We start from the raw sequence: 27,809 nt of genomic DNA, 5'->3' as shown, positions 1-27,809 counted from the left end.
TGTCTAAAAAATGTGTCATCTCTCCAAGCAAAGCATTGTTTTTTTTGCACACGTTTTACCCCTCACCTCCCAACTCCCGGCATTGACGAGCCGGTCACATGGTTTCCTTGGACGTCTGCGGGAAGAGGGGACACAATCTGCGTGCATAAAAATTAAAATCTAGAATACCCTAATGGAGGGGGCCGGGTGTGTGTGTGTGTGGGGGGGGGGGGGGGGGGGGGGGGCGCTTAACCGACCAATGAGCTGCAACGGGAGCATTAGTGGTGGCGTCATAGCAGCAGCATCTCTGACTCCAGATTGAGGTGACTCCTGCAACCATGACCGGATGATGAAGGGGTAATAAACGGATACCGGCGATGATGTGCTCGTGGAGGTGAAGAAGAAGAAGGCTAAAGAGAGATGCTGCTGTCACCGCAACATACGACTTACATACGAGGTAGTCACGCATCGTCTATTTCTATTTGTGCTGTAATGTAGAACCGTTTTGGCCAAATAACAGCACTAAAGATGGAGACACTTATTCTCGTGTAACTGAAAACAAATTTAGAGGAAATGCAGTGCATTAGAAAGCAATGTTTTGTTATTTACCCGCACAGCAGGCATATTATGTTGTAAACCAAAATCCAGTGTTGATGCTGTCAGGTGATGATAAGCATCTGATTGGTCAGCAGGAGGTCTGGGACTGTTATTAGTCAATAACTGTTTCCTGTTCCTTAGTGATTTATTGATTTCTGAGCTATATGATTTTCATTAGCAGTCTCAAAGGGCAGTACTTGTGATTTTTCCATCTCTTGAATGAATTACTTCTCTCAAACAAGTTTCTGGGCTTTCTCAAGTGTTTTTACATAGAAGACAGAGAATAAAGCAAATTCACATATTTCAATGACTGTTCTGACTGGCAGTGCTGATGTAATTTATGCAATATTTTACATTTATATCAAAATATTTAGACAATAGTTTGAAAGTTAGATTGCAATTGTACATGTATGCAGATCTCATTATATATAGAATGTGGTCACTATGATTAGGCTGAATATGCTACATTCTTTCCAATCACATGACAAAGTCCTTTTTGATCAGGCCCTGTGACATCTTAAAGATCAAATGCTATCATATTATCCCAATAGAATCCTTTGCTCTCCAATTGCAGGCCAGAGTTTCTAAACGTACGATTCCAGGCACACGAACAAGATATCAGGCCCTCTCCTGTGGAACTTGCTCCCAGTCTAGGTTTTGGAGACAGACATCATGTCTACTCTTAAGACAGGGCTTACAGTTAGTTTTGGATTAGGTGACCACAAACCAACATTATTACAGTTTTTGTTTTCTCTAGATTATAGGATCATTACTTTAAATATAACACATTTAAAATTCAATTAATTACATTTTATTTATTTTGAGCAAAATCATGGCAACAGCCCCTAAAATGATCAAATGCTTTAATTCCACACATTTTTATTGCAGTTTTTTTTTTTTGTTCAACCCACTGAATTAAAGCTGAAAGTCTGAGCTGAGTTGTTTCACTTAAAATTCATTGTGGTAATATACAGAACCAAAAAAGTTGTCTCTGTCTGTCCAAATATTTATGGACCGAACTGTAAGTAGAGTTTTCAGGTATCTGTACTTTACTTTAGTAGTTATTTTTACTTTTTACTTTTACTCCCTACATTTTAAACAAATGTATGTACTTTCTACTCCATATATTAACAGACTTTGCACTTACATCTACTCATATTGTCATTCAGTGATTCAGGCATAACATTCATTACTTTAAGGACCACTTTTGTTTGTTAGATGAAGATAAACTCAAGCTATACATTTACTGTAGTACTGTGCTAAAGGTAATAAAACTCTTTTACGTTTTCCCTGTTGTAAAGGGTAAAAGGATAGGATAAAATACCTTTTACTTTAATTAAATCAATTAATTAATTTAATTCAACATTTGTATTTGCATCTTCAACTGAAAACCCCCCAAAACTGCAGAAAGTTCTCAGTTAAACAAATATTTACTATTCATGTACTTGGTTAGGTGTATTTTACACGTGTATTTCATTTGCTGACACTTCCACGTATAAGTGGGATGCATTTATTCAAAAGTCAGTTTTGTAAATAAGAAAGAAAAAAAAACCCTGTCAATTTTGTGTAATGTTTGTTGATGTTTAATGACTAAGCATTATGTCACTTGTGGCTTAGATTTGTGCTATTTGAGCCAAACCATCACACTGAGTTATTGATTATTTATAAAGTAATTTTTCATAATATGCGCTTTGGATGGGAGAGGGCTAATAAATGCATTCGTCGTCTGGCTAGATTTGAGTGAAAACACCTGGGAAAATAATGGCCACATGTTCAAACTGTTGATCAGCTATTTTAAGATGTTGATTTCTATCGTGAAACATTTTTCGTTTTTTAACAGTACACACCAGTGAATTCTCTTGGATGAAATAAAAAGAAAAAAACAAACTGTCATTCAAAGTCTTTCTGGCAGATTTTTGGCCTTTAAACACTCTTCAAGATCGTCATTCACAGCTTGTACATAAACTGCTGAATTAACTGGACAGCAACATCCTCCCAGCACAGTACACAGACCCCGCATCTAATAAGACAGAGAGTGAAGGTCTGTGCCTTATTCTCTACTCATGGTGGAGAAAGATTCAGAAAACACTAATAAATCTCTTGTGAGGGACTAAATATTTGCATTCATTTAATAAAGAAGAAAGATGTTTACATACATCACCAGAGCATTCTCATTCCCAACGCGTAACACACAGACGATTTGTCACATGTGTATCAGATTTAGATAACAGCTCAAATGGAGACAAACTTACTCAGGTCCACTGAAAATAAAGTTCTTAAAAATAAAACTTTTTGATCATATTTTTTCTACATACTTCACTACTAAAGGTATTTTTGACTGTGTTGATGGTCAGTTTTGTCAGTCACAGCTCTAGTTGTCTGAGCACTGTCCAGCATCGGGGTGGCTGTAGCTCAGGAGATCAAGCAGGTTATCTACAAACCAGTAGGTTGGTGGTTCCATCCCTCACTGCTCTGTGTGCCTAATATGCATGGGAAAGATGTTAACGGCAAGTTGCTCTCTGATTGCTGTCTGTTCTCAGCATGAGGATGTGTGTAAATGTTAGACAGAAAGAATAGTTTGAATGAGGCATGTTGAATAAAGCACTTAGAGTAGTGAGGTGGAGTAGGATATACCAACCAGTTCATTTACCATTGGCTTTCCAGTCCAGTGTTTCAAATTTTTGTTGTGGAATAATGAAATATTCCTTTGACATGTTTTTATTGGAGATTCAGTATCGGAATTTCAGGAGCGTGACCACGCCTCCAAACACCCTTCTTCCAGTTGTCATCTATATATGTTTCCTCAGTTCTACAAGCTGTTCAGTCTCGTTTGCCCCACCATCCCGTCCCCTTTTCAATTCTTTAGCTACTTCACTTCCATTTGGTACATGGGGATCTGCCAGGCCCCTTTGTGGCCTTCCACAAACCGCAGCTCAATTCATGTCCAAGCCATTCACCTTTACCTACTAAAATGCTGCCAAACCTAAAATGAGGATGTGGGCCCAGTGAATTATAACATATGGATATTATTTTCTAGTGCTTCTGAGTTTGGTTATTTGCCACTCTTGATTTCTTGTTTATTTATGTCAGTTCCCTGTGATGTCCATCCTAGTCTCATCTCTGTGTCTTGTCCTCAGTGCCTGCTGTTGGAATTCAGTCTTGGTTCAATGTTAGTTTATCTTATGTCAGTTTGCTTCTGGTCTTTGTTTCATCTTCCCTCATAACCTTATGCTGCATGCTCATCTGTCTGTGTTTTTCTCTGGTCCTAGTTTATCAGTCTGTTTTGCTCATCCGCAGGTCTGTTATTATTTTTGTTAACTCAGTCTGCTGCCTGCAATTAAGATGTGTTTAAATTTAGTTCTGGTCTGATGAGTCCTACATTGGGTTTTCAATTTAATTACTTTGAACTTCTTTCAAATAAGTATGAAAGAACAAATCGAGTAACACACTCTTTACTTGCAAAAAAATAGATACAATACAAAATACATACTTTCAGCCTTGATCACAGGTGCATGTCATGGCAAAGCCAATCACATGTAAGCATATATCATAGTAGTAACTAGTAACATGTTGTATCACGTAGTTGCTGCTCATACAAATGTCACTTTCAACAACATCCCAAATATGCTCCACTGGACTGAGATCTGGTGATTATGGAGACCAGTAGGGTCGTGTTTCTCCAAACTTCTATTGTGGAATTTTGGTGAAAAATCTGTGCAAAATATAGCCTCCGTATCCTGTTCTTAGATAAAAGTAGTGACCACCAGTGTGGTCTGCTGTACCCCGTCTGATTCAAGGTCAGATACTTTCAGAAATGCTCTTCTGCTTACATTTTTCTAACAAGCGACTGGGTTACCGTTGCCTTCCTATGAGAGAGCAGCCCATCTGGCATCAAGAACCATGTCACTTTCACTCACCTTTCTTCCTAATGCTTGGTTTGAACTTCAGCAGTCTCTGCCATGTCTACATGCAATTTAGTAAAGTTTAAAAGAAATCCTTCACATTTCCTTTTTGTGTTTGAACACTTTTTATTTTTGCAGTACTCTTTCTAAAGTCAGTAAGATTTTGATTAAAGTGAAAAAATCTTTATTCACTGTAAACAGAGTTGAGGTGACTGGCTGACATCGACCTGTTATAATTGTTAGCCAGCAACAGCAGTCTAAGCACAAGAGCAGAGATACAAGATCAAGGTGGGAAGCTGAACAATAACGAGGAAAAAAAAGAAAGAATGTACAAGTAGGAGGGTAAAGGATGTGATTGGGTTAATAACAGGGTGTAGCTTTCTGTCAGGAGACTGGCCCTCGTCTCTCTTGTTTCATGTCTCATGTCTTTCATGCCTGTCATCACCTCAATCTAGAATAACAATATCAGATAACATTATTCATAGTAGTTAAATTTAACACAGAATTTCTACATCTAACTCTACCGAATAAACTGTCCCGTTCTCGTATTTTCTCTTTGAATCATTTTGGAGCGTGAAGGTCCGACTCAAGTTCTATGATCATAGTTTGACTGCCAAAAATAAAGATGTGAGCTCAGTCAAGGGAATTTGACTGATTCTTCTAAACCACAGGAGTCATGTGTGAAATATCTACGTGCTTACACAGCAACAACTCAGTCAAGAGTATAACTAAACAGTGAAGAAAATTTAAGTGAATAAATTCTTCTGTTATGCAGTGGTGATCACAGCTTGTCAGAAGAGAATAATACGCACACAGAATTAATATGGAATTAAAACAAATGATAAAAAACATATAATCCTAGAGGAAACTGGTAACTTAATGTAGTCTCATAAGCAAATGTCAGTTTCTGTGGTAACAATATTCTGCTAATATACAAGTTAAAGGTAAATGACTGCAGGTGTGTCACACCACCTCCTCCCTGGTATCCATTCCTCAGGGATGCCCCCTCTCTCCAGGATTGTGTTAAACAAAGACCACTTAAAAAGACCACTACCCTCTCTCCTACATATCCATACTGCCACAGGTATGTCATACCTTCCTACCTTCACACCTGCCTTTCCGCTCTTCTTCCTCTTCCTAAGTGCCCTCATTGCTAAATTTTCTCCCGCCATCATCTTCTTTTTCATTTTCCTTATTCTTGTTTCTATAATAATCTTTGAAGTTTACTTTGAAATTGTTTTTGCCCTAACCCCATGGATTGGGAACTATAGGCCTGATGTAAGGAATTATAAATACACAGTAACAGCCAAGACTCCAAGTGACCCAAGCAGTAAATCACACTTGAGTGAAGGGTTTGTTATTTTGGCTGATTGTGTTTGGCTCAGTTCAATTCAATTCAATTCAATTCAATTCAATTTTATTTATATAGCGCCAAATCACAACAAATGTCGCCTCAAGGCGCTTCATAGATACAGAGAAAAGCCCAACAATCATATGACCCCCTATGAGCAAGCACTTTGGCGACAGTGGGAAGGAAAAACTCCCTTTTAACAGGAAGAAACCTCCGGCAGAACCAGGCTCAGGGAGGGGCGGCCATCTGCTGCGACCGGTTGGGGTGAGAGAAGGAAGACAGGATAAAAGACAAGCTGTGGAAGAGAGACAGAGATTAATAACAGATACGATTCAATACAGAGAGGTCTGTTAACACATAGTGAGTGAGAAAGGTGACTGGAAAGGAAAAACTCAATGCATCATGGGAATCCCCCGGCAGCCTACATCTATTGCAGCATAACTAAGGGAGGATTCAGGGTCACCTGGTCCAGCCCTAACTATATGCTTTAGCAAAAAGGAAAGTTTTAAGCCTAATCTTAAAAGTAGAGATAGTGTCTGTCTCCCGAATCCAAACTGGAAGCTGGTTCCACAGAAGAGGGGCCTGAAAACTGAAGGCTCTCCCTCCCATTCTACTTTTAAATACTCTAGGAACAACAAGTAGGCCTGCAGAGCGAGAGCGAAGTGCTCTAATAGGGTGATATGGTACTACAAGGTCATTAAGATAAGATGGGGCCTGATTATTTAAGACCTTGTATGTGAGCAGCAGTTGAAGGAAGCCTCTCAGTTTAACCTCTGATTTTCTGTATCTTGCCCCGATAAGGCCTGCTGGCCAGCTGCACGCTGCGTGCTATGTGTGGAATGTGAGGATATCTATGCTTAGGTCGAGATGGACGGACAGTGAAGGTGAGGAAGAGAGGAGAAGAGACATTCCCTGTTCCTTAACCCCAAATCTACAGGTCATGCATCTGTATCTATCTGGCAGATAGCAGGTTACACTAAATTATGAATTGACCAGTTTTAGATTTCATATACGCACATAGATCCAAATATAGCAACGTATCTCTTTGTCATGAATATTAAGTGTTATATACATACTCAGTTCCTATGAAGCTGTTATTACATGGCAGTACATGAAGTAGTAGAATTTACTACTAAAAAGGTCTTGTCATCTCAATAAAATTAAACTGTAGTGAGTTATGATCACTATAATCTTTCTTTTCCCCATTTTGTTTGCCTTATTTTAGCGCGAATCAAAAACAGGTGTCAAAAAAAGGTGCACGAACTCTTGGTTTATGGCCAGCATTAGCACATGTATTGTGGTTGTGAATACAAACAGTCAGCAAACATGAACATCGGGTACAGCTGTCTGGCAAATGTGAATCTATATAAAAACCTGTGGGAGTTTAGAAAGCAGAAAACAATTCCTGTGTCTTTCCTGTTTTTTTCACCAGTTTGTTACCACTACTGTACTACTTTCACTTCATTTCCAAGATTATTGTATACAAAAACATTATTTATCTAAAACGGTGGATCATGACCAAAGGAGGAGACAATTTAATTTTATTTGGATCTGGGAATGTGTTTTAATATTATTATTATTATTATTATTATTATTTTATTTTTTTCTTTTTAATTATTATTATTGTTGTTATTTTGTTATTATATTATTATGAGTCAAGGTTTTCCCCTTGCATGAAAACACGTTTTCTGAGTGCCATTAAGATTTGAATTCAAATACAATTTTCTCGTTGCTATACACACACTTTTATAAAGTAAAGTAGCAGCAAAACAAATGATAAATAACCATTAATACTGTAACTTGGCACACCTTGTCTAATTGTGCTTGCCCTTCGTTTACTAAGTGATAATTATCATTATCTGTGCACATTAAACTGAATATACAATATTAAGAAAGGTAACAGAAAATTAAAACTCTTATGACCAAAGAAGAGGGGTCTCTCTAATTTATAAAGGTCTGGTTCTCAGGTGAATGAATATACAATTTGATCCTTTGTGTTAATAAACTGCCACACCCAAAATTGCCCATAGGAGTTTTTCTTTAAACCAAACACAGTTCAAATCTGATTTTTTTCCCCCCTACATACAGACTCACACAGACCACACCCTCCTGTTTGGAGAAGCACTGAATAAGAATTTCCACAAACGTTGATCCAGACCACTGTTTTTGACTCCTAGCCTAAAGCTGTCTAGCTTTGATCCTGAGCTCCCTCGGCCAACCTCAATGTGCTGCTTGTTTGTTCAGATCTAGTCGGCACAGCTATACTGTGATTCTTTTGAACTGATTTTCAAGAGAGTGATAACAGAGGTGCTTAATGCTGCTTTTATGTGAAGGATCTGAACATTTTCACCAGGAAAAAATGTAAAGCAGTTCAGTGTTTTGTGTTGGAGGAAATTAGTGTCTAAATGCCGCCTTTTACCTGTTGCAACACGTTAGACACACCTACAGGGAGAAGGAGGTGTGCATAAACACACATGCACACTATCAAACACACAGGTATCCTCCTTGTGCTCCACCTGCCTTTAAAAAGTACCAGAGGCAAATAGTCAATAGACAGTGAGTATTTTATTAGAAATGGCTGGAAAACGTTGGTGTGGTTTATACACCCACTGACACACACACGCACACATACCTGGTGAAGCGGCTGTTGTGGAGCATGCTGAGACAGATCACTCTTTCATGGTGAAGCAAGCAGCCTCTGTGTACCTTTGCTCCACGGTGCTGTTTACCACGTCTCTCTGTGACTCTCGCTGCCACGTCAAATGACTGCCTGGGTGCTTGGCTCGCTCCTCTGGGAGCCTCGTGGCCGAAGAGCCTGACTGTGGTCACTCTGCTTTGACTCTGAAGATTCTCTGCAACTTTGCTATTTGCAGCTTGTAATATGCCTGGGTTTGAGTGTTTACTGAAACCCTAATGGCAGCTAGGAGGTAATCGGATATCTTCGGGTCTCTGAAGGCTGAGGCCAAGGACTATTCACCTGACAGATGAGGACATACTTTGTACTGAGCTTTTGTGCTGTTTTTAAATGATACCGCTGAAAAATGAGTGGATTTCTTTATAGAGGAAGGTAAGCCTTTGCAACAGTGCTTATGATGAGTCAGTTTGATGAATGTGCATGGTTTGTGAAGTGTGAGTGTGTTGTATTTCTTTGTTCTGTATAGGCATGTGTGAGTGTGCTTTTATAAATGTAACATGTAGAGAAAAGTTTTTGTTCTGAAAGCAGATAGAGTAAAAGTCTCATTTACCTTTCAGGAGAAAAGAGAGCTTTACACTGAAATTAGCTCAGCCAGCTGCAGTCATTTCAACGTAAACAGCTGAATTATCTGTGTCCACTGTTGTTATTTTAACCCCTTCAGGCATGTGACAAAACATTAGTCATGTTTTATTTCTCATACTAAAAGTAATTCATGCTATTACACTAACAGTGTAATATATTGTGTCATCCAGTTGGAACTTATTCTTAAAACTGATGAGATGACTGAAAACTTCACGATTTGGTGGCTGCTGTGGTCCAACAAATGGAAATATTCTACATGTTATTGTCTGAGGTTAAAGTGGAATTTGGCAAGTGGGACGCTAAGTTCAAGGAAGCCAGGGAGCAACTACATTATATTACAATTTAAAAGCCTTTGTTACATTTGCTACTATCCAACCCGTGGCCACCTGAAAGCTGAAATTTGGCACCTGTTGTTAAAAAGCTCAATACCACTTTAGATTCAGATTCACGTTAAATTGAAATTGATTACATCCTCAAGAACAAACTTCGGTTACTTATTGAAAACTTAAATATGCAATTATTTTGAAGCATTATTACATTTCTTTTCAAAGGTCAACAAGACATGAAAACTGCATGTACAAAATATTTAGTCAAATCAAATGCAAACTGCCTAAAAGATTGCTGACTTTACAAACAAATACGATTTTAAAACCTTCTCCCATGGTAGTTACACTTCCACCACTATCTTTCTATTGAGAATTTGCTCAGAAATTACAATTCAGAATTGAGTGCTTTGTCTCTTTCTTAAAATGTATCTGTTGCTAACCATGGAAACCGCCATATGGATTAATAAATGAACACAAACAGAAGCAGAGCAAAAGATGAAGGTTTCATCCACCCTCTCCAGTGCTAAAGTCCCTTCGTCTAACCTCACTCTCGCTGAAAGAAAAGAAAAGAAAAGAAAAGAAGGTCGTTCCATCACTGAGCAAAAACAAAACATCACCATATTACCAGCCGACAAGGGGAGGTGCACTTTTGTTCTAAACACAATGGATTATCACACAAAAATTACTACACTCCTTAGTGACAACAGTCAAGAACTTGAAACGGATAAAGTCATTGACCGCCCTACATACCGTCGTCTATACCAAGGGGATGCTATACCCTGTATTCACGGACTTCCAAGGATCCATGAAGAAGGACTCCCACTCAGACCCAGTGTTAGCAGTATAAACTCAGCTACCTACAGCATTTCCAAACACCTTGCCACCATCCTTGTGCCCCTTGTGGGGAACAACCCCATCACATCAACTCCACTGACTTCAACAACAAGGATCAGAAACTTGCACTTGGATCCAGATGAAACCATAGTGTCCTTTGATGTGGTTTTACTCTTCACTTGCATACCTACAAATGAGGCAGTGGAGACTCTCAGAAAATGACTACAAGAAGACAGCTCCTTGGAAAACAAAACCAGCTTCACCCCCAACCAGATTTGCACACCGTTAGGTCTCGGCCTTATCACCACATATTTTAAATACAACAAGGGTTTCTACAGACAAAAACATGGATGTGCCATGGGCTCCCGAGTGTCACCTATTGTAGCCAAACTTTACATGGAGGAAGTGGAAAGAAAAGCTCTTGTCTCTTTTAAAAGGACATCACCTAGCCATGAGTACAGATATATGGATGGCACCTGGGTCAAAACTAAAACCCAAGAAGTTGAATCCTTCACCGCTCACATCAACTCATTAGACAGAAATTTAAAGTTCAACAGGGAAGACACAAAGGATAACAGTCTGCCACGTTGAGGAAAATGGAAACCTTAGCATTGCCACAAGACCACACACACAGACCAGTGCCTACTCTTTGACACCCACCATCCTCTGAAACACAAACTTGGAGAAATCAGGACCCTGTAACACCGGGCAGAAAACATTCCTTCTATGCCAGAAGGGAAAAAGAAGGAACACACAAGTAAAGAAAGCTCTTAAAACATGTGGTTATTCTAATTGGGCTTTCATAAAATCACCAAAGTTTCACAGAAAAGAAGGTCAGACACCAACTAGAGAGAATCAGAAGGACAAATGGAACTATACTGTCATCCCCTTTTGTAGCAGGTTTATCAGAGAAACTCAGGAGAGTCTTCTCCAAGCACGAGATCCCAGTATACTTCAGACCCAGCGGCACCCTCAGACAAGAACTGGTTCATCGCAAAAACAAAAATCCCAAACACAAACTAAATAACATTGTGTGTGCTGCACAGTGCAGAGAAGAGTGCTCAGACCTCTACATTGGACAAACCAAACAGCCACTTCATAAATGCATGGCACAACATAGAAGAGCCACCTTGACAAGACGAGACTATATCTGCATCTAAAGGTTAAAGGTCACTGTTACGAGGATGCAAATGTTCACATTTTGGACAGAGGAGACAGATGGTTTGATAGAGGAGTGAAAGAGGCCATCTATGTCCACTGTGAACGACAGTATTTGAACAGAGGGGGTGGCTTGCGACACCAACTGTCTGCCATCTATAATCCAGTTTTGAGATCCCTTTCCATGTATTTCCGCAATACATGTTCCGGTGTTACATATGGTTAAAATGATTCAAATGCAGTAGGTATACGTTTCATATAAAATCACACAAAAAACATAAAATCCTAGTAGTAGTTATATATTTTTTACTGTAAAAACCACAGACATGTTTAGTAAATTATTTTCATAACTTGAAATACAAATGTAAATTGTAAATTTTGAAAACTTATGCACAAATTTTGTAAGCATTAAAGTTATATACAACTATTTATCTAAAAATGCAGCCAATGCAATTACACATAATCCTAATACTCTACTTGAGCACTCAAAGCATATTAAACATCATGCCCCATTCATTCAATCACACAAGCACTTTTTCTATGCTTTGTCTCTCTAATATTCACAAACATTCACACTTGGATGCATTAAGCAACCTTCTGATTAGTAGATGCTCTGCTCTACCTCCTGAGCTACAGCGACCCCACTTCTTAAGCAGTCTTTTCCTTAGAACAGAATTTCTAATCTTCCTCTCATGTCTCCTCTTTTTTATATTACTCTCCATCGCAGAGAGTAAAATGATGACGCATTAACATGTTTTCTTCCCTTGGAAATACAGCCACTTCACCCATAGATATCAAATTATGTGCCAAATTGCACAGAAACAGTGTGTGTGTCATATATCATATATTGAGCCTTTTAAAATGATGAATTTGAAATTACCTGGATTACCTGGATTTTGTTCACTCCACTTCTGTGGTGCTAGCTAGATGCTGAAGTACCTTGGACACAACTTATATAACTTATGGTTATATCTTAACCATGAACGCATCAAAAGAATGAGATGAGAAAAGGATGTGTGCATGTGGGATTATTTAGTGACTTAATTATCTCAGAAAAAATATCTAAAAGGACCATTAGACTGCAGCTCTTAAAAAATAAAATTGCTTGACAGTATTTTGTATTAAACTGCCAATCAGATTTATTTACTCTTCAACTAAAGGTGTTGGAACATCATTCCTCGGTGTTCCAGGCTGCTTTAACCCCAGGTTATAATGGCATAATGACAGCAAAATTGGCTAGCTTGCCAACCAATAATTCACATGAATTCAGTTTTTGCGTTTGGCTAATAAATGATTTACTGATGAATAAATATCATCATCATATCAGTTATTCTAACAGATCATATTAGCTGGTGAAGTAATTTGGCAACGTAATGTTAGCAAAAAAGTTAGCCATCTAGCAATCACTGCATGGATTTGTTGATAGGTAGTTTATAACATTAGCTCATAAAGTATTTTAAAATTACCAGTTACAGGCAGTGTTGGGAAGGTTACTTTTAAAATGTATTCCACTACAGATTACAGAATACATGCCCCAAAATGTATTTTGTAACGTATTCTGTTACGTTACTCAATAAGAGTAACGTATTCTAAATACTTTGGATTACTTAATATATTATCATGCTTTTACAACTACATGAATGTACTATTGCTGTGTGATTTATTACTATTACTGAAGGTTACTTGCCATACCAATACCAACTAGATGTTTAAATCTTAATGTAAATGAGTAACAGTAAGTGGACATTAGGTAAAGCTGCACTTTTAGCAGCAAATGCGTATATAGAACAGGTCAGCAGCTCCGAACCGTAGTAAAGGGACCTCTGGCTAATACGTCGGGTTCTGTGTCGGGCTCGCAGCCGAAAACTAGCTTTACTTTGTTGTCTGGGTCAACTTTGCTAGTGAGAGACACAGAGAAGCGTTGAAAATCTGCTCCAACAGAACTTATTGTTTTGGAGGAAAACACAAACACAGTGTACAGTCGAGTCTTAATAGCTTACTTACAACTGGGCTACACTTCCCATAAGGCTACATTCTTTAGGGCTATGCCTGTGACACTCTGCCTATTGCCTTCATATTAAATAATTTTTTGAACAATAATTTGAAAAAATCTTTTGTCACGTCATTACATTGAGACACAGGCATTAGAGCCTCTTAATGCATGTTTTGTTTGGGTTTCCACCGGCGTGGAATTACCAAAAATAGAGAGGGGACAGCGTAACATATGAAACAGGAAAAGACTGCCGTGTAATCCCTTTATTTCAACAAAGTAACTGTATTCTAAATACCACCTTTTAAACGGTAACTGTAACAGAATACAGTTACTCATTTCTCTTTTGTATTTTAAATACATAACGCCGGTACATGTACTCCGTTACTCCTCAACACTGGTTACAGGATATGTCTCAGGAGTGTAAAGGACTTAACCAACCTCACCCAATCACAGTATTCTCCTATATATGGCGGCTTGTAATTCATGTATATTAGCAGGGGTGCACAGGTTAGTTAACATTAGGTCCCAAAAATGAGGAAGTCTCTAAGAAGCCTCTTTAGAGTTTCATGGCCAGTTGGTGGAAGGAGTTGTTGGATTATTCCATGCTGTCTTTGTTTACTGTTTCCCCATTGGTGACTGATGGCTGTGTGACTTGAAGCATTTGCTGACTCATTTTCCACCAGCAGCATGTGAGTGTCAGCTTCTCTGACATGGCAGTGTGAAGCAGCTCTGCTCATTCCTGCTGCTTTGTACGACTTACTACATTTTCACACATACATCATGCAGACAGGACTCCAGCAAGAAACAGATTTAGTGCAAAGATAAGGATCATTATGTGGCTGCTGGTGAAGACACATGGGAAAATGTTCAGGGACTTTACTGATAGCTCTCTCTGTTTTCAGGCACTGTGGTGCAGATAAACGGGCCAGGCCGAAAAGCATGATGGGTAAGTGTCTCCTAATGTATTACAAATGCAAAGTGGTGCTTGTCTTTTTTTTTTTAAATGTGCATTTTCTCCTGCTTCTAAAAATAGACAATGCTCATTTCTTTGTAAGTAAGCTGCCTTTATCATTCAAACTTGGGTCCTATAACTTAAGAATACCCCTACCTTGGCAGCTTGATGGCCTGTGAAGTATCTTTGCTCTTCCTAGGACAGATCTCCAAAGTGATTTCTGGGATCTGCTGGATCCATTCACCCAGTTTGGTGGTTACTGCCCTGAGTGCTCTGATTACCTCAGGCATCACTGTTCTCTGGCTTCTAGCTTCATCGTAGTCCTGGGTCAAAGACCAGGACAATGACATGAAATTATTTGTCAAAATTCACAGTATTAAAGTGTGATTTAAATGTGATGAGGATTTGGACAAAAGTAATGTATTATGTTAATGATGGTTCTGAAAAGTCCAATCAAACAAAATGTGTGCTTGCATACTTCTACTATTATGTCATTCATATCGGTGTTCTGTAGTGTTTCGTAGCCTGGCTTGCTGCAGGCACTGCAGCAGCTAACATCTCAGCACTTGATCCAGGATACCGTCTAACTTCTTACACAACAGCTTTTTAATAATATTTAATGTGCTGTAATTTTAAAGAACCGTTAGAAATATAAACTCTGCCAAAACTAACGTGATTACACCCCTTTGGATCGTGCCCTTCACTACCACCACCCCCTTTCTCCTGCAGATAATTGGCCCTGCTTTTAAAGGAACAAAATTCAAACTATTATACAAATCGAATTCTAAGTAGTGGATGGAGTTTTCTTGGAAAACTCCTGGCCTGTTATAGAGGATAAGCATGGCTTTGCAATGTCTTTAGGCCTCTGGAAATATTTAAATTGGACCACAATATACTATATCAATTCTATGAGTGTGTGTATAAGGACACACACAGCCCATTTGTATCTAGGTTTAATGGGTTTATAACGAGGTGATGGTTGATCACACAGTCTCAGAGACGTTGCTCAGAAAACCCTGAAGTGTTTAAATTTCACCCGTTGCTGTTGCACTGATAATTCTCAGAAACTATAGCAAATTTACTGTAAATAGGAAGCATTCATGAGGAGATTTAAACAGCATTTTACAGATCAAATGCTTTTTGTTTTTTACAATTAAACACACTGTATACAGCAGACTTGTTCTGTGTTATGAAGCTATAAACATAGAAAACCCTAAGGGTATTAAATTCCTGCAGCAGAATAGCTTCTCTGCGAGTAATGGCCGTAAGCTTACAGAGTTGATGTGTATATGTTTCTTCTTCTACCTGTGCAGATTTCTCAGGGGACGAAACAGACAAAGGACCCCCAGTACAGATGCACAGCCTCAGAGAGTTTGAACAGGTAAGGATGTGGGCTCAGATACAAACCTGTGCAGAAAGCAGAGCATTCCTTTGATACTGACCGAGGCCAGATATGTCACAGTTTGGTGTAGATAGACACAAGCTGATAGAAACAACAAATATCTCCTAGTGTTGCAAGAAAATAGCTGTTGAGTTGTGAACTTGATGAGACTACACTAGTGTTAGTCATCTACTGTGTGTCAGACAGGCCCAGGCTTGCCTCTGCCCACTGTTAATTACTATTTAGGTGCGTTCAGGAAGTTGATGTGGCAACTGAAAGTCCTCATGACTTAGAGAGTTCCCTTTACTAAAGCTGGTTTTCCACAGTCTTGCCACTTTTAGACAGACTGTAAAACTATTTCTAATTTGTGGATCTCTTACTCAGTCGACCACTATTTTTGTCAGGTTTGCTGGTGTGCCTCATTAGTGCACGAGGTGTCATTTGTTTGGAGTATGTAATTCTTTTATTGGGGTATATTTTAACTGAAACTGAAAAACTGCAGACTGTGCATTCACTGCCTACGTTAAGGTCCAAAAAACAAAAACAACAATAAGTGTCAGCACATTTTTAAAACTGTGATATTAAAAGGTATCAAAAGTATCCCTGCTGGTGATTCTTTGGATGTGACGTGGGTGCTTTTTGAATGATACAGCCCCTATTTTTTCTACATTTAGTTTCTATACAGTTTTCACCAGTGTGACTTTAGATTTGCCTGACAAAATGCCACTGCAATGAAATCATTATTTCATAATGTGAAGCATTCTCTGCTCACATTACTTACTGCAGCTAATGCCACCAACACTTCATGTGTTCTAGCTCATTTTCATTTGATATATTTAACAGCAATGTCAAATGTTTCGGCCTTGCTGTCCACTTCCATGATCAGATGGTTAACACAAATACAGACTCACATATAAAAATAGAGAGATTAATGGATTTTAAAAGCTTGCATATGCAAAATATTTTTAGCGGTTGAAATCAAACAGTCTGTATGAAACACCAATGAAATGGGTCATGGTGACATGGACATGGTGCTCCTCTAGGTCTGTTTCTACCCCACAGTAATGAATTCTGGGAACTCTGCCACTAGCATTATGGGTGTGATATAACTCTGTAGGTGCTTGCTGCAATTACCCCATTTATTGAAGGACAGAAGTATAAATGGAAAACAGGCTGGGCCTGCTGGTTGTAATAATGTTGAACGGTGGTGAGTTTGGCCTAAAGTGAAGTACGGTATGAAAGTTGAAACTACAGCCAGAGAATTTTTTCACAGGACAAACTGCCTGATTAATTTTTGTTTCTCTAAAAGGTTATTTCTGAATGTATAAACAGGCGGTAACAAATAAACAGTTAATATTTTAAAAGATTTGTTTCACACCTCCTTTTATATTTTATGCTACTGATTTTTTTTTTAATCACAACTGTGTGACAGTGACATCGGGTTTTTGACCCAAAAGAGATGAGTGGGTGGAATCTTAAGTTTGTCAACTAATGATTGCAAAACTACTTCCATAAACTGTATGTGTGCAAAGAACACACACAGATACCTGCAATTAAATCCTAGATTTTTTACCAAAACTGAACCACCGTCTCCTTCTATGCTTTATCCTTCACAGTAAATCCTAATATTTATTAAATGATTCCATACGAGTACCACAGATAGGGTAGAGCAGTCTAGCTCAGTGAATCAAATTAGGGCCTGACAGACAGCTGGCTGGCTATGGGAGAATCATGCTACTTCCAGTGTTGCTGTTTTCATTGTTTGGCTCTATTCAGGGACACCAGATTACCGATCAGGCCTAATTATTGTGTTAAAACTGTATCAGATTGTCTCCTTTTTAAAAATAAGAAAAATGCTGTTCTGTAGGAATGGTTAAAATGAATGGAAGGGCAGTGTAATGCAGAGCATTGTAGTGTAATGAGATAATTGTGATTATTCATGTTTAATTGTTGTCTGATTACTAAGTTTATATTTTTCTACTTCTAAGCAAACTAAAGTACAAAGAGAAATCCAACATTTTCAGATAAATAATGTGTGACTTAGTGGAAGTGGGTTGTCTCTTTATCACTGCTGTTTGCTCGATTTATGGTTCAAGCTTTCGAAATATCAAAAAAAGTCTTTGAGCAATACACTGCTAATGAGATTAGTTCTAATAGCATTTATGGCAGTTCAGAATACCATAATTATGTCTGAATAACAGGTACAGAGTAGAGAGCAGAAAAACTTCAATTATGTCTCAGATTTCAAGAAGAAGAACGTCACCGCTCCATGGTAACTGTCATATTGTGCATTTCATATACACTGTGTTTTCTCTGAAGCTACAGGAAGAGGCTGGGCTGGTTGGTTGGAGGCCACATTACAGTGTGTGGGTAGCTTTGAAGTTTCACTCTGACGGTCCCACGAAGGGATGAAAGGATGAGTCGGGTTATTTGTACACACATAGTACTGCATATAGAGCAGACTAGGAGTCAATTTATTACTGGTTTTGTTTGCAAAGATGAGAAAAGTGGGATGATACTACTAGTGCTTTCCATTGGAATGTGTTCCAATGTGCCAATGTGTTGCAGACCTGCAAAAATCCTTCCAAGAAGCAAAGAGTTGGGTTTTTTTTTTTTCTTTTTTACATTTTTTACACAATCATCTAAATTTGAACCTGGTGACTAATTGATGTTTTCTTTTCTTTTTTAAATTTTCATCTAAAATAATTTCAAAATTTAGTCAGTAACATTTCTGCTACTCTAAACGAACAATTGTGGGCACTACAAAGGGGGCGAGAGGATTGCATAGTGGAAAAGTTAAAGACAAACACAGTAGTTTGAAAACAGATTTAGCAGATTAAATATGATAATATGATTATGGTAAAAAGTAACTGTATTGAAGATGGTAGAATTTTGTTTTATTTTAACACAGACATTTTGATTGGTCATTTTTATAGTGAGCCAGAAAACAGATTTTATACATATGTTTATTTCCTTAAACTGCTGCCATGTAAAGTATCAGGCTAGTTTTATATATTGCATATATTATATAATGCTAGTACCTTAAGATTTCAGGTACTGCCATTAATAATGTATTGCTTAACTTTACTCAAACTAGAGTAAATAGTGAAAACTTTTGAAGTGCCTTGTTTCGCACATGTTTATAAAAAAAAAAAGTCTTTACAAAACAGTGGTTTGGAATCTGTCTTGGCCTTTCAAAACAACTGGAGTCGCCCACCCCTGCGATATAGACTACAGACTTTGGATTTTGCCATATTTGGGGCGTTATTCTCTTTCACTGGAACTGATAATGAAATCTGCCTTTGCAGAGATATTCCTATCTGTGTGCGAATCTTTAAAATTGTGAAAATTGTCCCACACTTTGTGAGGACTCTGCAATACTTTGGGATACATTCATTCTGAATGTAGCTCTGGTTGATGAATTGTGAAACAAATGTTTTGTCTGTTATTTCTATACCTTTTTTTAACAGTGGGAATGTCTTTTACAAAAAATGTTGACGTTCCACTCTTACACTAGTCTAGTATGGATGTGCAAACTATACAATACCACGCGGAAGTTTCATTGTACTGGATATTTTCAGATGTGGTAAATCCCAGAAACCTGGCACAAAACTGTAAAAGTCACAGTGTAAGACTTTAAGAAAACGATTTATCAGAATTTCGTCAGGCAGAAGTATTTACAGTTCAGGCTCTCAAACTATAAGAAATGGAAATAACTAATTTTCAGTATGGTGCAGAGACAGTACAGTTGGGTTCTTGTCTGAAACATTTCCATATTCTGATGGATGACATTAAACTTTGTTGAACTTTCATTTCCTCCGTAGTTTTACATTGAGTTTTTCTGACAGTGGTTATGTATGTTCGGCCTCTCATCTTAATAGAGCAGTCTGGATTATTGAATCCAGGTTTTGTGTTTGCGTGTGTGTGTGTGTACAGTTTGTCTTCTCTTCACATTTGCGTCAGCTTAAAGAATCAGTCCTCTCGCTGGCTGGTTGAAAGAAATGTGAACCTGCCAGAGCAGCATTTGTAACTGTCAAACATTCACACTCTGCAGTCCAGAGGTTTTTAAAGAGAAAAAAAGAGAAATCACCCAATCAAAATGCCCCTTTCTCAAATGGCCTTTATTAGTCCACAGAAGAAATTGAAAGCACATGGCTGACTATAAATGTGAATTCAAACCGACCACGGTGACGCTGAGATTGATAGAAGACAGGGGGAAGATTGCATATAATTTTGGCCATTAAAACCTCAGGACAAATTAGGGTTGTTAATCTGTTATTTTGCCCTCAGTCTCAGTGTTCACTTCCAAAAAGCCACATATGCTATGAAAGGTCTGTCAGAGATGGATTACCATTACCAGAGTGGCAGTAATGGATCGCATTCAATATTGTACAGAGACAAAAATAAAAGACAGCCGATCCTGCAGTTGACCCGGGTCTGTGTGTGATTTAAATGGAACATTTCTGGTAATTGCCTTCATCTCTTGAGTCTTTTATCTTCTCTTTGCTTCTTGTGCTTTTCTGCTTTTTGAGGTCACTGGCTGCACTGGCAAGGTTGCTGGCTTCACTGGCGAGGTCGTTACCTGTCTCAGTGTATATGGTTCAACCTTGCGTCTTACATCCTGCTACTATGTGTTGGTTAGTCTCAGGGGCATCTTTGCACACACGCCACACGTCCTGTCAGCCTTGGTAAACTGCTGCCTCTGTGGATCTGGTGCTTCAGGTCTCTTCTTATGCTGCTATCATCAGAGCCTCTGTGCTCTGATCCACTCGATCTGTTGATAGTACATGCCATGCAGAGGCTTGGTCTTTCATTATAGTTCCTCTTCCTTATCTCCATCTATCTTCATTTGTCTGAGGCACCATTGGAACGGCTCATCTCAGGGGCCCATCTTCCTGAGGTATTTGCGGATGCTCCATGTTTCATCCTGTATCGTGGCTCTGACACTCACTCCTCCTCCCCCTCCCTCTTTCTGTTGCTCATAGAGCCTCAGGGTGCTGGATGAATGGTTAGTGACCTCCATGCTTTGTAAGGAGTTTTCATGTCTTGACGCGAGAGGCATCTGTCACCTCCTGTGGCCAGCTTATTATTCCAATTTGGTATCCAAAGTCCAGTAGGACATATATATTGATGGGTTGGACCTTATTCCTATTGTTTAGCTGACATCTCAGCTTAATGATTCATGGTATAGGTGTGCTTTATACAGTACACACAATGAGTTGAGATCAATAGTATCTGGGAGTGATTGATTGATTGATTGATTGATTGTGCCACATGAGCACACAGCCGACCTGTGGGAGCCAGAATTCTGCCTGGGTTATAAGGAATAAAATACTGATTTCACATGACATGGAAATCAGTTTAGAAACTACACTTTACTTAAGACATTATGAGTCTTTAATTGATGCTCTGTCTCGCTCCATAAAAAGAAAGTATGATAAAACATAAACTATTCAATTGTTTGGGGTGAGCACTGTATAAACATCAGCTACAATGTAGCATTTTTAAAGTGGTAGTGGTGTTTGATTTTTAAAATTCATATTATTCCAATAAATCAATGGACATTAAATCTAAATGCTTTCAGAGATATTTCAGTTTTTTGCTGTCATTTGCATGAATTAGGACATGACTTCTATTTAGACACAAGAGGTGCACACTGAGACATAACCTAGTTGTTCTGTCAAAAAATTAAAAATCAAAGTAAAGTTTACAGAGCATTGTCCTTCATAACAAGAAATGGACATTCTGCAGTTTTTGTAAAAGTAAATAGATAAATGTCAGAGTGATGTCTGTATTTCAGGAAATGCCATCCAAATCTGTATTAGTTCATTGATATTGAACTGTGATACAGAGCTCCAAAACTGATTCTCTCAAATCTCTCACTATTGTATTGACACTATTGTTGTTTGTCTGCACCCTCAAAGTTAAAAATATGAAATGATACATCCTCCCAATCAGTTGATTGTTCTTGTGAACAGCTGTGTTTTGTTCTAAATATTGCCAGCGCTCCTGGGTCAGCTCTGCTTGCCTGTTCCCTCTGTGATAAACTGCTAAGAAATTCTGCTGCTTGACTCTATGCATTTCAAGGATGGTAGATACTGATCATATTTTTTGCAGGGTATCCGGTGATTGAGCTAATGAGTGTTAAGACATGCTGACAGCAGAGGAGTCAGTTTTCACGGCAGCAGTACTCAGACATGCAGCAGATCAATAAAGAGGAGCTCAGCTTTGAGTAAATCAGCAGATCTACTCAAACTCGAATTAGCTTCCCTACGCTGACAAACAGAAATGTTCTCAGTCTGTTCTGTTTGAACAATGAGGTGGAAGAACACAATTTCTCTTTTGATTTGTTATTTGCTTTGAAATATTTGGTATATGCATTGGTGTTCACGCACAGTGTCATTTTTTTATGTAACCAGAAGACCAGGACCTTGTATTGCCTGTGGGCCATAGGAAAGAGTAGAAAATCGTAGTCAGTGGAAATCTGGACAGGCTTCAGTGAGATGCACTAGCGCCACCAGCTGGAAAGAGAGACAAATCGACTTTGAAAAGTATACTGGTAGTCCATGCACGCCTATAACTTGTTAATTGGTCCCAGGCTTGTGCAATTTGTGATCTTCTCCGCTGGGTCAAAGAAGACATATTGAGTTGATCACAGCATTGGTCATGGATGATAATTGTTCAGTAAAAATGCACAGAAATCTGCTTCCAACCCCTTCCACCAATAACATAACCACGCTGACTCACCCTTGCTAATCATAACTTTTTAATGTTTTATTTCTGACAGTTTTGTATTTTATGTCATTCCTTGAAAGCATTAAAACATTTTACTTTGGAGTTCTAACATGTCAACAAATCATTTTTAAACAACTCAGTTGATCACAACCCCAACTGTGTGTGTGTGTGTGTGTGTGTGTGTGTGTGTGTGTGTGTGTGTGTGTGTGTGTGTGCGTGCTTGTATATATTAATGTGTGCATTTGATATACAGAAAGCTCTATTGTGTGTTTTTCTGTTATTTAGATGGGATTTGTGTGTTATATTTCATCATCTGTCCTCCCATGAGCCTAACCAATCATATGGAAACAGTTACAAACAAAATGGCACAAAAAAGAAAAAAACTTAGTGGAAGGCCAGATCTTGCAATTACTCTAATAGTATAGCCAGTCTTTCATTCTGGGGTCAGAGAGGCAGAGAAACCACAGTCTGAATACCCTCCACAAATCCTAAAAATCAGCACCTGAGGAAAATAGCTGGTTTATAAGACCATAATTCCTGGCAGCTTGTTCAGGAAATGGCAACAAACATGTAAACTGTTGTGGAGCTAAAAAAAAAAAAAAAAAAAAAAAAAAATCTAACACATTCAAAGTTTTATTGACTATGATTTCATTATAACAACAAAGACTGCTAGAGACATTAACTGCAAGGACCTCACTGGTCCTGATCAGGGACAAGATCCCCCAGGACACCATTTATTGTCTCATTAGGAGCATGTGCTGACGTTGTCAGGCATGCATACAAGCACGTGGGGGCCATACAGACTACACAGTACCATTTTGAGTTGCTGCAATTAAATTTCTCCAAACTGAACTAGCCTGCCACATCATTTTTATACTTTGATTTTTGGGTGTCTTTGAATTCAGCTCTCTGTAGGTTGATCGTTTTTATTTCCAACAAATGATATGGTACCTTTTATCCATATTATCCAGTCGTTTATAGAAATCCAGCACTCAAATTTGATGTGTTTTCAGCAGCGTATGAATATTACATATTTAAATGTAAAAAATAAATATTTTATGTTTTTAAAAACTGGCATCTGGTAAACAGCATCCATTGATCAATTATGTTATTTGTTGATCGACAGGCTGAAGAAGGCGGTCTAGGTGTCAGGTGCAGTGTGTATTGGGTAGCAGTTGAGGGCAGACGTCCTGACAGTCTGATTGCTGGCTATTGAAACTAACTCTTTGGACATGAAACATCTCCTATCTGGTGGGGTAGGAGCCTGAGCTAGTGCCTAAGGTTAAGAGATACCAGCTAGATATTCTCATGCTCATCTTGATGCATGGCTCAGGCTCTGAAACCAGTCTCCTGGAGAAGGGCTGGACTCTCTTCAAATATTAGGTTCCCTTTTGTTTGTCTTGAAAGAGTAGTTGTAAAACAGCTAACTGATCATCTGCAGAGGAATGAGTCATTTGAAGAGTTTCAGTCAGGTTTAAAAGCTCATCACAGCACAGAAACAACCTTTGTGCAGGATACAAATGATCTTCTGATGGCCTCTGACAGTGGACTCATCTCTGTGCTTTTCCTGCTTGACCTCAGTGCAGCTTTCAATACTGTTGACCATAACAATTGTATTACAGCGATTAGACCATGCCCCAGGTATTAAATGTACTGTGCTGCAATGGTTTGAATCGTATCTGTCTAATAGACTCCAGTTTGTTCATGTAGATGAAGAGTCCTCTTTACACACTAAGGTTAATTATGGAGCTCCACAGCATTCTCTAGGACCAATTCTGTTTACATTATACATGTTTCCCTTAGGCAGAATCATCAGAAGGCACACGTTTCACTGCTATGCAGATGATACCTGATTTTATCTACCAATGAAACACACACCAATTAGTTAAACTGCAGGAATGCCTTAAAGACCTCCATTTTTTTTAAATGCTGCAACAAGATTACTGACAAGGACTAGAAAGAGAGAGCATATTTCTCCTCTTTTTTCCTTTTTGAAAAAGTATATAGTTAGAGTTGGATCAAGTGACCCGGAGTCCTTTCTTAGTTATGCTGCAATAGATCTAGGTTGCTGGGGGATTACCATGTTACTTCTTCAGTCACCTTTTTTTACTCATTATGTGTTTATACACCTTTTGGCATTTAATTATTAGTTATTATTAATCTCTGGCTCTCTTCCACAGCATGTCTTTGTCTTGTCTTCCTCCCCTCACCTCCAACTGGTTGCAGCAGATAGCTGCCGCTCTCACTGTCGCCAATGTGCTTGCTCATAGGGGGTCATGTGATTGTTGGGGTTTTCTCTGTATCATTGTGGGGTCTTTACCTTACAATATAAAGTCCTTTGAGGCAACTGTTGTTGTGATTTGGAGCTATATAAATAAAACTGAACTGATCTTGATTTGAAATTTTGTGAGAGTCAGTGGACAGGGGTGGATATAGTTGGTTGATTCTCTGCATGTTGGGGTTTTCCTTTGTAGACTTGAGAGTTGCTTCCCTTGGCCTTCCCTGTACCACTGTTTCTCCATAATAAGTGTCATGCTCAAGCATAATGGTGCATGTTATCCAGACACCTTAGGTCACAGATCAGTGATCAATTTTGGCGACTCAGGAATGGAAAGTGATACTCACACAGTGTACAGTGGGGATGGGGTGCCGCTGACCTCAGTGGAAGATACAGTCAGGCAATGGAAAGAATATTTCAAGGATCTCCTCAGCCCCACTTTGGTGACAGAGGCAGAGTTTGGGAAGGAGGGAACTACTCACGCGTGAGTGGGTGAAATTAATGAGGTAGTTAAACAACAGAAATTTCTGTGCTAGGGTACGAATGAAGAGAGTACATCTATTGGTCAAACCCCAGATTCAGGAGGAAGAATCTTTTTTTTTCTTGATCTTGGAATACTGGATATTCAAGGGTTTGTGGAATCTACATGCATTTTGTGGACTTGAGAGATGAAAGGTTGCTTTGGGAGTATGAGGTTTTTGGCCAATTTTTATGGGCTATTCAATCCCTACACAACCATCGTCCATATTGCCATTAATAAGTCAGACATATTTCCAGTGGGTGCTGGACTCTGCCAGAGCTTCCTTTTTCACTGATACTGATAATCTTTTTACAGACAGAAGTTAAAGGAAACCTTTTGCCACTTCGCGCTTTAGTAGCCTCAGGACCTTGTCTTTGCTTTTCGTGGATGATTTGGTTTTGTTAGTTTCATCTGGTCGTAGCTTGCGCCAGAGCAGTTCATTGCTGAAAGTGAAGCGGTGGGGATGAGAATTAGTCCTCCCAATCTGAAACCAAGGAAAAGGGTGGAGTGTCTACTTCAAGTCACGACTTGCTGCCCCAAGTAGAAAAGCTGACATGTCTTGGGATCTTGTTCATGAGTAAATGGAGAATGGTGTGGGAGATGACAGAAGGATTGGTGCTGTCTCCACAGTTATGTAGATGCTGTACCAGTGTTTTTGGTGAAAAGATAGCTGAACATGAAATAAAAGTTGTTAATTTACCAGCCAGTCAACATTTCTACCCTCATATATGGCCATGAGCTGTGAAGAACAGGGTTCTTCAATACTCATCGGTTTTGTTGCCCTGCACCTTTAGTTATTGAGGAATTTAGTGATTTGGGATGGACTCACAGTAGAGCTGCTTCTACTGATACTTCTGTATAACACATAGACAACATAACTAATAAATGCTATGCACATTAGGTAAACTTTAATTTCAGAAAGCTTTAGGAAAAAATTGCATAAAAAATTTGGATGCCAAAACACCCAAAAGGTGCAAAAGTTTCAGTGCGTCACTGCCCTCTACCGTAAACTCGGGCAATACAGACACGTTAGACAAAAAGGCTTTTTTCCTTTAAACTGCCAAAGAGTTGGCAAATGTGACACTTTTCTTTCAAAAACACCTAGGAGTGGAAATTTAATTTCGATTTTTATGACGTTGCTTTTATATCTTTTTAGTCTGCCTGCGTTGACTATTAGTATGTGTGTTTACCATCAGCAGACTTCTTGTTGTAGCCTATTACTGATGGACTGACTGATGGTCTCCATTTGTTATTGTTAAATAGAGTCTCTCTGCAGGCTGGTAATAACCAGATCTGCGCGTAATCAAAGCTGTCTCGTCATCTCCTCTGCTCCACCCATCTTTCTCTTTTTTCCTCAGACACATTCTGCAGACTCTGACTTTGTCTGTTGTTGTTCTTCTTTCCCACTGTTAAATCTCTTTCTTTTCCTCAGTTGGGATAACTTATAAAAGGTTGTGAAAGAGGAACATGTGCCGAACAGACCTCAGTACAGACAACCTTCTTTTTCCTCCCTCCCCCCTCACATACCAGAGAAAACTTATCCAGCTGCCAGAGAAAAGGGAGGAAAAATGTATGTTTGAAAAGAAAAAAAAATCCTCAGTTGGAACTGATCGAAGCACCCATGTGTCATCATTTATTTCCAATGTAAGGTTCCTGGAATCAGCACATTAGAATGGAGTGTTGAAACTGAGAGTTTTTCTTCTGTGCTTTGGGGACAGGTGCTTTTTGGTAAACCCTTTGACTTATCTATGATTGAGGGAGCCTTGAAATGGAATAATTACTAGCAGAGGGGGGGAAAGGAAGACCAGGAGCAGCTAAAGAAACTCCTGACTTTCATCAGTTGCTCGCTTTTCTATTTGAAATTTTCTACTTGTCTACATTAGTCCCACACTGCTTTATCTGTCTCTGTTTCTCTTTAACACTCTTCCATTTGCTCTTATATTGTCTGTCACTGACATTCTCAATAGTATTTATGTGCTTAAGTACTACTCAGCAGCTTCTCTTCATCATGCTCCTGACTATTTCAACATGTTTTAAAGCCTGATTAGGTTTTGAAAAACCCTTTGTCCTTTACAGGATGAATACAATGATTGTATCCTCCTAACAAGTGTGAATATCAAGAACCTAACACATCCCATTCCCCTGGGCCAGAGAACTCCACTGTTGTGAAAAAACCATTCAAAAAACATCAGTGAACTATACTGTTGTTTCACTACCATAAACAAGCAGTGATTCATTTATTTGGTCATATGTATTTATATTGTCATGTGTCCTGGAGCCAGAAGTGACCAACAAGAAGCATTCATAACCTGCAGGGGTGCACAGGTATCTGCTAATGAGTATTAATTAGTAACAGACAAAATTTCAGTCAACAAAACTGAAGAACAGACTTCTTGAATAGTCTGTGTGACATAGCAGGCCTAATTGTTTAACAGACAAGTGCTCCAAACAATACCAATAACAGAAATAACAGAAACAAACCCAAAAACTCCTGACAGTCAGCTAAAGTGGCAGTTAATTCCACAT

The 27,809-nt window shown here is 38.8% G+C and overlaps 1 protein-coding gene across 3 annotated transcripts in view; it reads left to right on the top strand.

The window, feature by feature from the left end:
- The first annotated feature begins 244 nt into the window (after positions 1-244).
- Positions 245-27,809, top strand: part of pde4dip (phosphodiesterase 4D interacting protein) — a 97,772-nt gene continuing 70,207 nt past the window's right edge. Inside the window, exons 1-3 of one of the 3 annotated variants that reach the window (XM_085138323.1) lie at positions 245-436; positions 14,320-14,363; positions 15,683-15,750. In XM_085138323.1, the coding sequence (XP_084994449.1) occupies positions 14,357-14,363; positions 15,683-15,750 (75 nt within the window). In that variant the 5' untranslated portion in view covers positions 245-436; positions 14,320-14,356. Of the gene's footprint in view, positions 437-7,618; positions 8,897-14,319; positions 14,364-15,682; positions 15,751-27,809 lie in introns of those variants that run through there. The other 2 variants (XM_085138322.1, XM_085138320.1) reach the window with 2 other exon arrangements.

This window comes from Neolamprologus multifasciatus, chromosome 17 (genome assembly GCF_963576455.1).
Source record: "Neolamprologus multifasciatus chromosome 17, fNeoMul1.2, whole genome shotgun sequence".
Lineage (NCBI taxonomy): Eukaryota > Metazoa > Chordata > Actinopteri > Cichliformes > Cichlidae > Neolamprologus > Neolamprologus multifasciatus.
This window is presented reverse-complemented; position numbering and strand designations above follow the sequence as displayed.